The 15,628-nt window shown below is 41.2% G+C and overlaps 1 protein-coding gene across 9 annotated transcripts in view; it reads left to right on the forward strand.

Annotated features, from left to right (window-relative positions):
- The window catches only part of AGTPBP1 (ATP/GTP binding carboxypeptidase 1), an 89,833-nt gene continuing 74,205 nt past the window's right edge, over positions 1–15,628 (forward strand). For 6 of the 9 annotated variants that reach the window (XM_075410580.1, XM_075410571.1, XM_075410576.1 and 3 more), the window contains exons 1-3: positions 1–166; positions 9,660–9,791; positions 10,813–10,883. In XM_075410580.1, the coding sequence (XP_075266695.1) occupies positions 10,852–10,883 (32 nt within the window). In that variant the 5' untranslated portion in view covers positions 1–166; positions 9,660–9,791; positions 10,813–10,851. Of the gene's footprint in view, positions 167–1,033; positions 1,169–3,219; positions 3,349–8,992; positions 9,011–9,659; positions 9,792–10,812; positions 10,884–15,628 lie in introns of those variants that run through there. The other 3 variants (XM_075410572.1, XM_075410573.1, XM_075410574.1) reach the window with 3 other exon arrangements.

Genomic DNA, 15,628 nt, shown 5'->3' on the forward strand with positions numbered 1-15,628 from the left:
TGAAGACGGCGGGGGGGCAGCACGGAGCCGCCGCCCCGGCGCGGCACGGCGGCCCCGCCTGAGCGGCGCGGGGTGCGGGGCACCCCCCTCCTGCCGTCTCGCCTCTCCCTCGGGGGGGGGGGAGCGCGGGGCAGTCCCGCTGCTCGGGACGGCGGCTGCTGCGAAGGTGAAGCCCCGCGGGCCGGGTCGCAGCGGAGGACGGGCCCGGGCGGGGCGAGGCGCCCGCGGGGAGAGGTTGGGGTTGGGGCCGGGGCCGGGGCACGGCGCAGCAGGGCCTGGCCTTCCCGGCCGCCAGGTCTACCGCGTGCCGGGCGGCGGGCCCGCTCTGCGGGAGCCGCGCCCAGCGCGTTGCCACCTGCGGGGCTGGTTACGGGCCCCGGCAGTAGAAGTGGTGCCGGTTCCGTCGCGGCCGCGCTCGGCAGAGCGGGAAGGCTGCGGGTGGCCGGCGGGGCATGGGGTGGAGAGCATGCCGTTTGGCTTCGCGCTGCTCGGGTAGGAGCTCGTCAGTGCTCCGGGTTTTTTTCCTTTCCCTGCCTCCTCCGACAGCTGTGGGAATGGCAGCGTGCGGAAAGCGTAGCAGGTGTTTCTGCCGGTGTCGGCTCGGGTGCTGGACAGAGAGAATCTGAGGCGTAGGCGGCGTGCCGGGCGTGCGGCGGTGTTCGTCCTCAGCGCGAACTGTCTTCGGACGCGGAGCTTTGCCGGGCGTGTGGGGATCGTGGCCCGGGTGAACTCCCGCGCTGCGCGCTGGCGGCTGCAGGCTTTCCGTGGTGCGTCCCCGGCAGGGGTGACATCCTTCCACTTACCGGCATGGTGTGAAAACCCGGTGGAACCTCTGTGTAGCCTTGTGGTGCGGATGTTGATTTCTGTGTGTTTGTTTGTTTTTCTGCCGTGAGGGAGTTAGCTCTCCAACGAGCGTAATCCCACTACCTATGTTGTTTTAGAGAAATACGTGTATGCGAACTGCCTTCGTAGGTGGTGTTTCCTGAAAAGGCTTCCCTGTTGGGCGGGCGGCTGGCAGAGCCTGCTCCGCCGCTGCCTGTGACGGTGGGTGACAGGGCGGTGCCGGTGGTGCAACCCCAGCTGGTGGTTAATCCCTCGGTGAGAGCATGCTGGCGGTCTGAGAGCTTGTCTGGAAACCGTGCCTGCGGGATCTGCATTGTGAGTGCAGGTGCGAGTCTGTGTCGGAATATCTTTTTATTTTGGGGGCTGGGAACTGGCAAGATAATCTTTTCTGGACACCTTCCTACTTAGATAATTTTGCCACATGCCCCTGTTTCAACACAAAAAAAAAATTTGTTAGTTTCTGATGTTTGAGTTCCCTACTGTGATTATTTTTTTTCGTGCCAACATAAACTGGGGAAATACTTTTTTTTTAAAAAAAAGCTTCATAAAAATAAGTTGCTCCTTTTATATTTTTTCAGAAAGGGAGGAAAGGATCCCAAACCAAGGAGTGGTCTAAGTGCGTGAAGTGATACCTTATCTACGTGTGAAGCAATACCTGATCTCAGGCTTAGCTTTCAGTTCAGTTTGGAGATGGCCGTGCTTGTACTTAAGCTTTCGTATTCTAGAAAATCACAAATTGTCTTCCAAATGGCAGCGTTTGAACTTGAAAAATATTCGATTGTCTTGGTAGTAGATGGTAACACACAATCAGCTGATTTATTTTAGCTTACTGCTGCTGGGAGCAACTTCCCTGAAATTATGCATGAGAAGCTACGATTGGAGAGGGAAGACTGGGGAGAAGGCTGTCTGAAGTCCACTTGGCTTACAGGGGGAGCCTGCTGTTTCACCTCATGTATAGGTTATAGTCTAGGGAAGACATTCAGCTTGTCACTCAACAACTTGTCAGCAATGTATCTTGTGATTAGAGACTTCACAGTCTTTAAAATTCATGGTGATACTCTGCTGGACATATCTGGTGACCACCTGTTTTTTGGCTCTTGATGTGTTAGCTGAAACTTCTCCTCGAATTCCAGTGTCTGTGAGCTGCTTGCTCTTAGGAGATTGCTCTTGTGATATGAATTACTGATGTCCGAAAGAACTGAATGCTGCTCGAGTCACCCTGGTCCTGCAGTATAACTGCAGTAACTGAAGTGTTTAAACTCCTTCAACAACTTAGAAGGGAAGTCAGGTTTCTTGGAGTGAGTGTGAGGGTGCTGAAGATGGCAGCTGCTCGTCTGAGTGCTTAGGAGGGATTTGTGGTGGCAGGGTACCTCTGAGTGTGTTTTCAAGCCCTGCCACTGCACACAGCTTAACTGTCCAATATCCTGTCAAGAAGATTATGAACTGTTCAGTGTGTGTCCTGGATAGATGGATGATTGAGCGTGGTTTACATTTGGAAGTACAGTTTTGTAACAGTTAAACACAGAAAGACTGGATGTAGGGGGGGAAGAGGGGAGCACCCAAACAGACATCCTTCCCTTCTTTTGCAACAGCTGCAGAGGTGAAAGTCCTGAAACTGTCATCCTAAAAGCTTGATACATTAAAAGGCACATAAAAAAATTTTCACTGCAGCTTTAAAAAAACCTTACCGTTTATGAGAAGCAGGATATCCAGGGTTTTGTGTGCTGGAGGTAGGTAATACTGTTTTAATTGCTCCAAGTATAATCCGTGAGCTAAATGGTACATATCAAGGTTTTGAAAGTGAGAATGGTTGCTGAGAGTTTTATGGATTGTGAGATGAATGTGTTGCTGCGTACTAATGAGGTTGAAGGGCTGGAAGTATATTTGAGTAGATAAATCTGCAACATGGAGCCACAGATTTTTTTTTTTTTTTCCTTTGCTTTTTTTTCTTCTGGATTAAAACCAGGCTTGAGGGTTTGTTTTAACTCAGCTGGTGAACTACTGAGTTCAGATGTTTGGGTTGGCTTCTTTAGAGAGTGACCTTAGCCATCAAGACAGTGTAAGCTTAAGGAGTGGTCAGTAGGTTAGGTGCTGGAAAGCACCTCTGATATTTTGCACTGTATGAGCAAAACATTTCCAAGAGATGGGGAAAGTCACTGGGTTTCCAGATCTTGTTCGGGTTTTGGTGTAGGGATATGCTTATTTTCTGCTATGATTGTCCTTTTAATCCTGGCTATTTTTATTGCCCCCTTTCCCTCCCTGTGCCATTCACCTTCTACCTGATGAAAGGGTTATGCTAGCTGGGCAAGAAGTAGCTGACTTTTGCAATATTTCTGTCAACTTAAATCATGCAGGCTTTGAATGTGATACTCTGTGAGCCTGATGATGGCAAGTTTGTCGTGTCTCCAGGAGTAACCTTATGCTTGCCGTGCCGGTCACTTTCTAGGAGCTTCTTTCCAGGCAAGAAATGAAACGCAGTTTTCTTACTTTGCTTTTCTTTTCCTGGTAAATGCTTTGTTTCTTTCTTTCTTTTTTTTTTTTATTTTTAAAGGGATTCACTGTTGGATATTTACAGCTTTTTTGGCTACATGTGTCAGGCTGTTTTTACAGTTAAGTAGACTGTTGGTAATCGGCTGCATGACATAGTTGGCAAGCTGCTGTACCAGGCTTTGGTGCTTCAGTCTTCTGTGAAGCTTTATGCATGTCATTTTGAATGTCTGATTATGCACTGCAGTTTATCTAGTCATGTCAAAAAGTCAGCAGTTTGCAGTAATGCAACAGTGGGTAAACTAATCAGCTGACTTTTTTTTCCCTACTATAAATATTTGTAGCAAAGAGTACAAGGAAAAGGCAGTAGCTGGTTTTCAGAAGTGTTTTTTCTTTGACTAGGAAAGGTTGTTAGCCTTTTCAGTTGTATTTTGAATTTGAAAATTAGACTTTTTTCCTTACAATTACATCTGGAGGAAAAATATCTCTGGTTTTTCTAGTATCTTGAACAAACTTTTTATCATGGAAGAAATACTTTTGATGTACCCTTAGATACATTATCATTGTTTGATGACACTGAAAGCTTTTTGTACAGCTGCATATTAAAGTATTAGGAAGAGATAACTGCTTAGTGTGTACTCGAAGCCATTCTGTCGTAATTTACAGTTTAATTTAAGGAACAGCTGGTCCTGAAAATTATCTCTCTCTGAGCTATTGACTAGGACTTTAAGTCCTGTGAGACTTCCACAAAGTAAGATTGGGGATGGGGTGGGAAGTTTAATGTTTTTGTTTCCCAGTGCTTGTAGAAGAAAGTTCAGGAACTGGACTAGGAATAGAGAGCTTCAGAAAACAGACTTTCCCTGCCACATTAGTTATAACTCTTTATGGATATGGAATCTGTTTACTGGATTGTAGTTGAGTACAGTGTAGGATTTGCCAACCTGAAAGTTTGTTGTGAAGCTTGAAGGATTTCACCAGGCTTTCAATCATTAGAGTTTAGAGTTGGATTATAGATAACCAAAACCTTTATATATTATATTGCGGATTGAGCTTTCAGGATACAAAGCAGTTTGTAGAAATAACTGTGGCATCTCAAAGTAGTCTGCGAGAGTTTTAATCTAAAATTAGGTCTCATGTTTTTATTAAGGAAATTGTTGACGTCCAATAACTTTGCCAGTTTGTATGGCTTTAAAGTACAAGTGTTTTCTGTCAAAAAAACAACTTTTCAAAAAAATATTTGTGGAAGTTTTCACTTAGGGTACTGAATTGGAAAACAATATGTCATATATGAATAAGTAAAAGATTAAGTGGCCAGAAGGGTTATTTAAGGTATAATTTCTAAGCCCTTTGCGAAGGGACAGTCCTGCTTATGGTACAAGAGAAGGAGGCGGTGGAGGCAGCACCGCTGAATTGACAGCAGTGGCCTGTTCTTACTGCTGCCAGAGCAAGAGCACAGTGCTGTCCTGGTGAATGTTTCTCACGTAATCTTAAGTAACATACTTGAGTTTTCCATATGCAGGGATATTTGTGGGGTTTTGCCATATTTAGGATGCTGGTTGTCACAATGTTAACCTGCTTTCTACAAGCATTCTGGGTAGTTTGCTTTTTGGTACTGAGACAGTGGCTCTTGCTGTCTCACATGTTGCTGCTCATCCTAAATTTTGAACACAGGGCGAATTCCTACAAGTGTAAATTACTGTTCCGGCAAACCATTTACTTCTATGTTTAAAAAAGTAAACCACAGGTAGTATTTTGGAGTCAAGATTGCCTAGAGCACAGAGAGTGTAGTAGTCTTTTTACATGGTTGTGTTTAAACAGACTTACTTGGTGTCTTGAAAAAGAATATTTTGACCTATGAACAGCTTCTGAGACTTCGGAGTAAGTGAAATGATACACTATCAAAGGTCAGTTTGCTTCTGGTTTAATCTGTACTGGGACTGGGGAGACCCACATGTACTTGTATGAGAGGGAGAAGTGTCTTTTGGAAGCCTCCCCCAGAATGCAATCAGCTGATGTAGTGGAGGGTTTTGATTTTCGGCCTAGCATTTGTGAAATTTTAATTTATTACATATTTTCTCAGTTCATGCCTAGGGTTTCGCTATGTAATTTTTTAATTCATTGCTTTTTGACACAATTCTGTCTTCTGAAATTTTGTATTCCTTCCTTTTTTGCATACTTGCTTTTTTTTTTTCCTACTGTAGCATTTACAAAGATTTTGCTCAGCTACTTGCCTCTGCTATGAAATAAACAGGTACACAGCAAAGAAATTACTTACTTGCTGTGCACTTGTTCATGCTTACTCTTTTAACCTTTCAAATCCGTAACTCCATGATGAGCGTAAGTGAAGTTTGAGCTCTGGCTTTGAAAATACTTTGGGATGTGCCTAGCTTTGAATACAAAGCAAAACATGGAGATACATATATAGGTGAACAATCTTACAGGTTTTGCAGATTTATTATGCTAGATACACGCAATAAAACTTAAGCTTTATTTTGTCTCTTCATGAGTATGATTTATGTGTAGTTTTTGCAACTCATTTATGATGATAAAATATCTTTTAATATATAGCGATCAGACTCAGAAAATAGGCCTTTTTTCTGTAGAAAATATATTAGTTAAGAAAATGGGTTTCAGAAAGTAAAACCAGAGAAAATAGAATATACAGCAAGCAGAACAGATTTAATAGTATCAATAACCTGTGCATATCCGTACTTATTTTTTATTTTTCTAGTTTCATTTGATGAAAAGAACTGTCTTTGGAATGCAAAGTACTTTGCAGGCAAGTCCCAGTATTAACCAGGGTAAATTTCAGAGGTCTCTGGCTTTTCTAAGGAGTTTATTTTCAGTGGGGGTTTTTGCTTTTCTTGTGTGTGGTTGTGTGTTTTTTCGTTTGTTTTTTTTGTTTGTTTTTAAGGGGCTGGGGGTGTGAAGAAAAGAAAATACAGCACTACTTGAAATTTTTTAGTTGCAGTTATATTTGCAAGACAGGCTTGCTCTGTGTTAAAGTATTTTGGTCAATTGAAGCATGTGAGTTCTGTTTATGTAAACTCAGAATGTCTTCCAGCTTCAGTAGCAGATATATTATTTTTGTCTTCCCTAAGTGAGAGTTCTAATAGCAGGATTTTAGTATAAAAACTGGGTTTTTTTCAGCCTCCATGGCCTTGAGAGGTAGGCTTTATCTGGCATGCTCTGTACATGTTGATTCTGACCATGTCTTTTTTTGTGGCAGTCATTTTGCCCTGTCTGACTAGTACTGCTCCCTGTGCTTACCATTAGCTTGCTGGCTACTGGTAGATTTGTCTTCCATGGCAGTTGTTTGAAAACATACGTTTTTGGGATATTTCGCGCTGCAAGAAAACAGGCTTGATGGCAAGACAGTCTGGTATAATTCCCTACAAATATGTATGTAAATATTTTAAATGTATATTTAAAAAACTTCCAGTTTCAGTGTGAATGAAAAAGGGAAAAAAAAATAGCAGCCATGAAAGCAGAGTTGCTGTTGGTTAAAATAAAAATCTCAAGCCTCAGATGTGAAGTTACTGTGTGTTTAACATATGGGAATTTCTTTCAGATGTGATGTTATCAAAGTGACAGTGAAAGTGCTCAGCACTGGCATGTTGTAATGGTGACTATGCATTTTTTCTTAGTACATTTTTAAGTTAGAGTAAGGATTGGAGGTTGATTTTAGTGGCTGCCTTCTTTACTGTCCGTTAGGGATTAATGGGATAAAAGGGAAAACAATTTACAGTGAATTCACTTTACTGCAGGTTCTGGTGCAGTTGATCCATGCATTACTGTACTGAGTTTAATTTGATTTCTTCAGTTCTATTTAAAGATGGCTGTTCAGAGCATATAGAAATTCATGCTAGCAATAAATAAGGGGTATACTCACTTTCCACTGAAATACATGCATTGGTTTAAGTACCAGAATCTTCAAGAAGGTGCAAGAAGAGCTATGTGACAGTGCATACAAAGTATTTGGCTAGCATCATTTACTTTTTTTTAATTCCCTCTTTCCATTATTAGGTAAATGATGGAGAGTAAATATGATGGTTAGGTGACTTGCTACTGCGGTATGAAGTTCCTGATATTTGCATGAAAATGACAAAGGATTCCTGTAAGAGAGAAGACAAACAAGGGAGGTGGGACAGGCACTGGCCTCACTTTAATGAGGGGGATTTTTATTTATTTGCTTATTTTTTGAAACAGATGGCATTTTTAGATTTCTCTTACCCCAAAGCGGCGAATTTAGGATCACAGAAGTATGTGTATGTCGATAAATGGGAATGAGACACTCCTTTCTGGAAGAACCAGGAGCCGGTTTTGACTGTGCATCGGATACAGATAGAAGAGGTCAAGGAGCACAGAGGGCTTTGTCTGGTGTCGCTAGTGAAGCGTTTGGACAAGAAACATCACGAGTGCTTGATGTGCGATCTTCAGGGGTTGCAGTAAGGGAAGAAGCCTCAAGCCTGGAAGTCAGCAAAGCAAACCCCATATCTAGAAGTTTCCTCCTCCACATGAGAAGAACTGGGACTGAGCCTGTTCATAAAAGATGATGACAACATCTGGATTCTGTGACCTTGGTCATAATCCCTTTGTTTTCTTGCAGAAGCTCTGAGGTCCAGTCACCTGTGCTAGCAGAATGGTATTAGCATTGAGCATTAAGAGCACAGTACCAGAACGACTAATTCCCCTTTTCACACACCCCCACGCAGGTTATTACCTAAATAGCATCAGTAAAAAATTCCTCTGAATCCTGTTAGAAGGTCTGACCAGAGTTATTGCTGACTTGGAGAGGCTGAGCATCTTGGTGTTCTTCTAATGCATGTAAATCAGTATTCAGGAAGATTATGTTCTTACGAGTTGTCTGTAGTCTAATAGGCACTCCCAGTAGTGCATAACAGACACGTCTGAACATGCGGTCTGAATGAAGTGGTGGCAGCTCGTTTCTGTAGCCGTTGTTTTGAGCAAAAGAAAATAGCTTTGTGGTAGTGCTCGCCATTCTGTGCAGTAGCTTTGCGATTACAGGATTTATCCAGGAAGTAGGAGTCTGGGTTCCATGTAATTCTGTTACGCTTCAGCACGTGCCAGAGCTTACATGAGAGGTGAACACTGCGGGCTATGCTCTGCCCTTCCACACGAGCTTTGCCGGTGAGTGGCAGAATTTCATAGGACTGAAAATATGGATCGGTGGAGAAGGGGAGTCAGTGGCTCAGTGAGAAGGAAGTCACCTAGGAGGGAGGCAAATACATGTCACATAAGGCATGTCTTGGTTTTTTCTGGGGGGAAAGGAAAAAATGATGTGTAACTTCTTGCAGTCTGTTTAATTTATCTTGGTGTTGGTAGTGTTATTATAGTGAGTGAAGCTTTCTGGTTTGGAACTCTACCTGTCCGGAGAAATTTCCAATGAAGAAGCTGCCTGTTTCCCCTGTACAGGTGGGAGGACAGAGGGGGTAATGTTCCACAGACAATGTGAAAACACACAGGGAGATTCCACAGGATCCAGCATATACCAGCTTGAAGTTTAACTAGTCAACACTCCCTGCTCTCCTCTGTTCCTCTCCAACTTGAGGCCTTTTTTTTTTTTTTCAATTGTTGTTGTTGGTCTTTTAAATACAGAAGAACTAATGCTAATTTACCCTCTGCTTTGCTACCACTGGCAGGCAAGTGTGTTTAAAAAGTATGTTTAAATTAAGACTTGTACATCTTCTGCCTTTACCTTTCTATCCATCCTTTGTTCAAAATAAGCATAATATTAAAAGTTTTAAAAATGGTTTGGAAGTGGCTTTTTTGCATCACCTAGTAAAATGTTAAAGAGAGATTTTGTTACTTTAGCATGCAGAAGTGTTCCACCACAACTGTGGGTTGCTGGTGTATGCATTTATATCTCTTCTTTTTCTCCCTGTTCTTTCTCACTGTTTTTTTTTGCAGGGGTTCTTGTGCGTTTTCTTATCTGCTTGTCTTTTCTCCTTGACCTGGAGCATTTGCACATTAGCGTTTACTGAAATTCTTTGTGAATTTTGACCAAAACAAATTCGGATCTTGCAGTTCAAGATAGTTTAACTCTGTAGCTGGCTCCACTTGTACAGCAGTTCAGTACACTATAATATGTAGATACTTTTGGCACTGGCAGACTGTTCATCATCTGTCTGACAGCAGGTCAACGCTGCAAGTAAAACAGCACTTGGCTACTTGAATTAAAGTATCTAATATTTTCACCCCAGTAAGACCTTCAGCTGGTTTGGATAATCCAGACCTTATAATTTGTGAAATTGTATATATTGTGGTGGACACAGCTATTCTCTTGTAACTGTTCATTTTCTTTAAAGGAAGTCAAGCTAGTTTACACTTGAAGGGTACTTGGACAAATCTGGGACACCTGTTAACTTGAGTCAAGCTGGAATTCTTGTGGAAAGCTGAGCGTTAGTTTCCTGGCTGCTGGGAAAAGATTCTGCTTTCAGGTAAGTCTGGAGATAAGCTTGCTTCATACTTCATTTGCTTGAGGCTTTTAGCAATTGCAGAGTGGAATTTACCAGTAATAAAAACCTGATTATTTTACATGCTGAATAACAAGGATTTTTGAGAAGTCTTACAAATTTCTCTTGGGGGGCAGGGGGACTGTGTGTGCGTGCTTCACTGAATTTCTTGCCTGCGTTTGCCAAGAGAACAAGTGCTTTATTGTCTTTGTTCTCAACACCCAGATCTTTGAACAGCTTTATTCCCCCTTTCTTCTGCCTTCTACCTGAAAACTAACCACCGTGCTCTTTGAGGACACTGGGTTTTTTTCACAGTGGGCATATTTGTCATTCATATTAGATCTCGAATAGAGGTACTGAGGTTCAGTTAAATGGTCCTGTAGACTGCAACCTTAATTGCTTGGAGGCACCGTCTGAGGAAGCAGTGTACCCTGAGGACGCTCTGTCCTTAAAAGGATAGGAAAATTGAGTCCTTAGCACGATATGGTTTCTGTCCAAGAAACGTATTCAGGTCTTACTTAAATAAGGACACCAAACACTCCATGCTTCTCACTGTGCCTCTAGTCCTAGTTATCCTATAGATACATGAAATGGCAGTCAGAAAGAAGTGTGTTACGGCATCTCACAACATTGTCAAATAAGTTAAAAGAAGTGTATTTACTGGCTTCAGCTAAAGCTGTGTTTGAGAAAATTCAATCTTGAACATGAAAATACTGTCTATGAAGTAACTGATGTAAATTTCTGGTTTCCTGTAATTGGACTCTGAACTTGGTGGGGCTGAATTATAATGCAGAACCATACTCCATACTTAGAATGCAATAGTTTATTTTAAAAGCTGGGTCAAATGGAATGAAGAGAGAAGAGTTTGTGACAGTGTGGAGAAGTGCAACCAACGCGATCTAATTTATTTAACATTTCTAGTGTAGAAACATCCAATGTGGTGGTAGCATTAAATTATTAAAGAAGAAAAGATGTTGATAATATGTAGTTGTTTAATATCTTCCAGATTATCAGAGATGGTCATTTGAAGAATCAGGTTTCCGATATGAACAAAGTAAAAACATCATCTGAAAAAAGGTAAATTTAAAACTACAGTGACTTCTCAACATCAAGCTATTTGAGATTTGTGAAAAAGCAGTCTTTATCTTAATAATAAAAGAAATAAAATACACATTATGGGTTCCTAGTAAGAATGTGTAAGTTGATGTGCTGAAACACTGAGGGAGTCAATATTGATTAACATCAAGTAGTTTCACATTTAAATACATTATTTTTTGAATTAAGTTTTCATTTCCTTAGATATGTTCAAATATAATATATATGTTAAATTTAATTGAAACAATTATAATTTCATGCAAATACTGGCAAAACATAAAATGATTTCTACTGAAGGAATTAAAGGACAAGTGTATAGTACTGTGTAAAAAGCCATGAATTTGTCACAAGATGTATATCATTCTCCAGCAGTCCTGCAATCCAGCACAGAGCTAGGACAAACAAAAGTGAGATTACAGAAGATCAGAAGAGGTGAAAAGTTGTTTGTTATTTTCATGATAACTTATTTTAGCAAATATTTGAAAAAGTTATGAGTTTATCTGTGGAAGACAACATGTCTGTTAAGCATCAGGAAACTATTGAAAGGCTTTCAGTCTTACTCTTGTTAAGATAGCACATGTTAAACCACCTCATTAAATCAAACCATCTAATCAGATTTTACAAAAAATTCGAAAGGTAGCAAAATAGGGAGTTTTGACTTCAGTCTTAGTTCTCTGAAATATCAGTTATTTCTTAAAGAAGTGGATGAATTTGCATGAAGGACATGCTCTACTGTGGATTAATTTTATATCTTGGGGTGCATTTAAATTAAAATTTTAAATCTTTGTATGTAGAATCATGTTTGCTTTTGCTGACTTTAACAGTGGAACGGCTTGATATCAGAGACTGGTTTTTCCTGTTTGTGTGAGAGATGAATCAAAAGGAATAGTAAAGAAACTATTACCTTTTCTACTTACGGGTTATTAGTTCCTTAGGCATTATGATAAGCAAATGTCAGCAATGGATATTCTTGGAAATGCTGCTAATTATAATACATAAAGTATACTATCACAAATAATGTTAGCTTTTTGCAGAGTGGCTACTTTAGTACATTTCTTCTTCTTTAGTTATTGAGTTAAAGTTTCCGTCCATGCAATTCAAAACAGTTGCTCCCTAACTCATGAATAAATTACGGTGAATTTATTGTATGGAGATAGTTGTGAACTGATCAGAAGTGTTGGCTCTTTAAAGATTATTTGGTAACTGTGGAGGTGGTTGAGAAGAAAAAAGTTTGGAAATTATTTGCATTGGAATAAAATGAAGACAAACTCATGAGAAGCCTGCCTACTTCAAAATACTTTTTCTAAGGCTTATTGAAACACAGAAGACCTGTTTTCTTTGGGGGAAGAAGACACTCCCTGATACGTCAGTGTGCTGGCTGACTGCAAACCGCAGTGTCGGAGGAAGTAGGTGCAATTGGCAAACTGAAGGTTTCTGATGACTTCCTTCATTTGACTGTTATCTCTTGGAAGGGTTCTTGCAAGATGAATAGTCAAAATCTATTCTAAGACAACTGAATTTTTATAAGCTGCCATAACAGTGGTGACAGGACAAGGGGCAATGGGCACAAACTGAGGCACAGGAAGTTCCGTCTGAACATGAGGAAGAACTTCTTCCCTCTGAGGGTGACGGAGCACTGGAACAGGCTGCCCAGGGAGGTTGTGGAGTCTGCTTCTCGGGAGATATTCAAGACCCGCCTGGACAAGGTCCTCTACAACCTACTGTAGGTGACCCTGCTTCGGCAGGAGGGTTGGACTAGATGACCCACAGAGGTCCCTTCCAACCCCTACTATTCTGTGATTCTGTGATTCTGTGAACAGCCATTAGAGTTATCTTTCTCATCTTGAGCAGACACTTAGAAAGGTGTAATGAAATGTTTTAGCATTTGCATAGCGAAAGTAGCATGCAGTGAGTAATAGAGAGTTGTGAATCTAGCACTTCTTCATACTCAGAGTGCTTAAGCCTTTTGGGAGTTGGTGGGATTGGAAAAGACATCCCTGCAGTGAGGGAGCTTTCTTTGAGAAGATGTTTTCTTGTTGAGGGACATCTCTTTCAAACATGAAACCTTGCAGTCCTCTGTTCCTTACTGTATGGGTAGTTGCTTCCTCTATATTTGCACATAGCTCTCCTAACCAGAGAAAGAGGAAACCCACAAAGCTTTCTGGTTAGCTGGAGTCAACGCTGTATGCTTTGGCAACAGTTCAGATGATGGCAAGCTTTTTTGTGCTTCCTTTCCTCAAGTAAGATGGTAGTGTGAGGGGTGTTTTCAGTTGCAGCATTTCAACGTGGGATGGAGAAACGGTTTCCTGCCTATGGAGACATGCAGTATATGGGATCAAATAAGCCTGGTAAACTTCACTTTAGGATGTTTAAAGAAAGTCTAAATCCATCCCAGAATGATAATTACCAGTTGTCTTCAGAACTCATGAGACTTGGGTTAAGTAGTTGTCGTAGTTTAACTTGGCAGCTGGCAACTAAGCACTAGACAGTTGCTCTATCACCTCTCCCCCTACAGCAGGATGGGGAGGAGAAGGGAAAACTCGTGGGATGAGACAAAGCCAGTTTCGTAAGTCAACAAAGGAAATACTAGTACTAATACTGATAATAGTAATGGCAATAATAATAATAATGAATATGCAAACCAAACTGTATACAATACAATTTTTCTCACCATCTGACAACCAATTCACAGCCCCAAAAAGGTTTGAACTCCCAGCTGAGAGTGGATTTGAAAAAACTCATGGAAACCGAAAACCCGATAGCCTTCTTCCCCCTGGCCAAACCCATTCAGAAACCGAGTGTGGTGTCTATGGTATGGAATATTTCCGTTGGCCAGCTTAGCTATCTGTCTGGCTGTGTTCCTTCCCAGCTCCTGCACACCTGCTCATTAGCTGAATATGAGAAACTGGAAAAAGGCTTTGATTTATGGCAGCAACTGAAAAAGTCAATGTTACCAACATTCTTCTACTACATCCAAAACACAGCAGGGAGGAAAATTATCCCAGCCAAAACCAGGACAGTAGTGAAAGACAGAGATGGCAAACCTAGTGGTTGTGTCTGTGGGAGTCAGTGCAGAAACTGAGTAGCTGCTATGTTCTCTTCTTTGCATGGAAGGAACCTGGAAGAACTAACCGAATGAGTGAGGCTGCAAACAGCTGAAGGGTGTTTTGAGTTACTCTTGAAAAAACATCTGATTTTTCATGTGTGACAGGGTTACAGGTCCCATGAGCAGGGAGTTGGTATTAAAATACCACATACCCATTTAAAGCTGTACTAAAATAACCATTGCATATGATTGCCATCAGGAATTTAAGGCAAGTGTTCCATTCAGATGCTCTGGAGTAGAGCACTGACTGGGTACCAGAGCAGTGGTGGTGAATTGCTGTCAGAAGGCGATGGTGCACAGTTTGTTTCTGGATGTGCATTTTCTTTCTGGTTACAGTTAATGACTGAAAATATTTTGAGCTTTGAGTAGATCTGAAAGAGAAGAAAGGGTGCTTGTTAAAATTGCAATCACCTTGAAACTGGAAAGATCTGCAAAAGTATTAGAGGACCAAATGACTTCAAAACACTGTTGTGAAATGCTGAAAATGTTTAAGAGTGTTTGATGGAAATATGTGGAAGGTACCATGCTAGAGAGGTATACCACAGAAATGGGTAAACGACAGTCATATTTGTAGTGAGGAGAGCTAGAAATAGTTAGATTAAACTGCAGAGAGAAAAATTTTCAGATGAAGGGATACAAGGTCTTAGAATGAAGTTGCCTTTGATTGTTGAATCCCCATTTTTGCAGACCGTTAAGGACTGATTGGGCATGTGTCTGTCATGAAGAGCAGCTGTGGTGTTCATCCAGCTCTGAAGACAATAGTTTATGTGGCCTTACAAAGCTTCTTCTGGTGCTCCTTAGTTGTGATTTTTATAACTGAAGATAGCAGAAACGTTGTGTAACCCTCAGCAACTGCAGAGTGGTCTTCTGAGAAGGCTTTAAAATGGGTGGGATGAAAAATGTCTGGGTTTAGTAGCGAGAAGTGTTCTTCACATTGTGGGACAACAAGTCTTGTGTGAAAGGCTAGCTACAGTGTTCAGGGTATTCATGTGAGGTTCTGCAATGTGAGCAGCTTAAAAGGAAATCTCGCTGTGACAGGACACGGTTTTTATTGTGCCATTTTGACTATTTCCTTATTGATTTACCTAGCTGTTGGATTAAAAATACTGAATTCTGTGGTGGCCCTCTCTGTTGGAGAACTATCTTCTAGATTTGGATCCTGAATGGTTTCTTGGTCAAAACGTATGTATTTGTATTGCAAATATCAGAAAGAGTCCCATTGTAAATTGGGCTTGCATTTTGTTCTTAGGTCAAATGGGTTGTCACAGCAGCATTATGTACAGGAGCAGAGTCAGTCAGGCTGGCTGCTGTAATTCCTGTCCTACAGCCTTTTTGATCTACTGTGCAGACATTGAACGCTGTCGCACTATCACAACCACTACGTATTTGAGTGTAGAATATTATAAGAATACGGTTCTTGTTTTGAGAAGAAAACTCAGTCATAGCTAGGAGGAAATCAGGACTTTAATTTATATTTCAGCATAGACTCTGGGCTGGTGTTATTTTGAAGAACACTTTATTGGATACGCTGAAGATGTGAAGTTTATTTGGTTGTGTTTCTGTTGAGAGGCTTCTTGCAAGATGAATGGCCTAAAACCATTCTAAAAATACCGTTTTAACT

Source organism: Opisthocomus hoazin, chromosome Z (genome assembly GCF_030867145.1).
Source record: "Opisthocomus hoazin isolate bOpiHoa1 chromosome Z, bOpiHoa1.hap1, whole genome shotgun sequence".
Lineage (NCBI taxonomy): Eukaryota > Metazoa > Chordata > Aves > Opisthocomiformes > Opisthocomidae > Opisthocomus > Opisthocomus hoazin.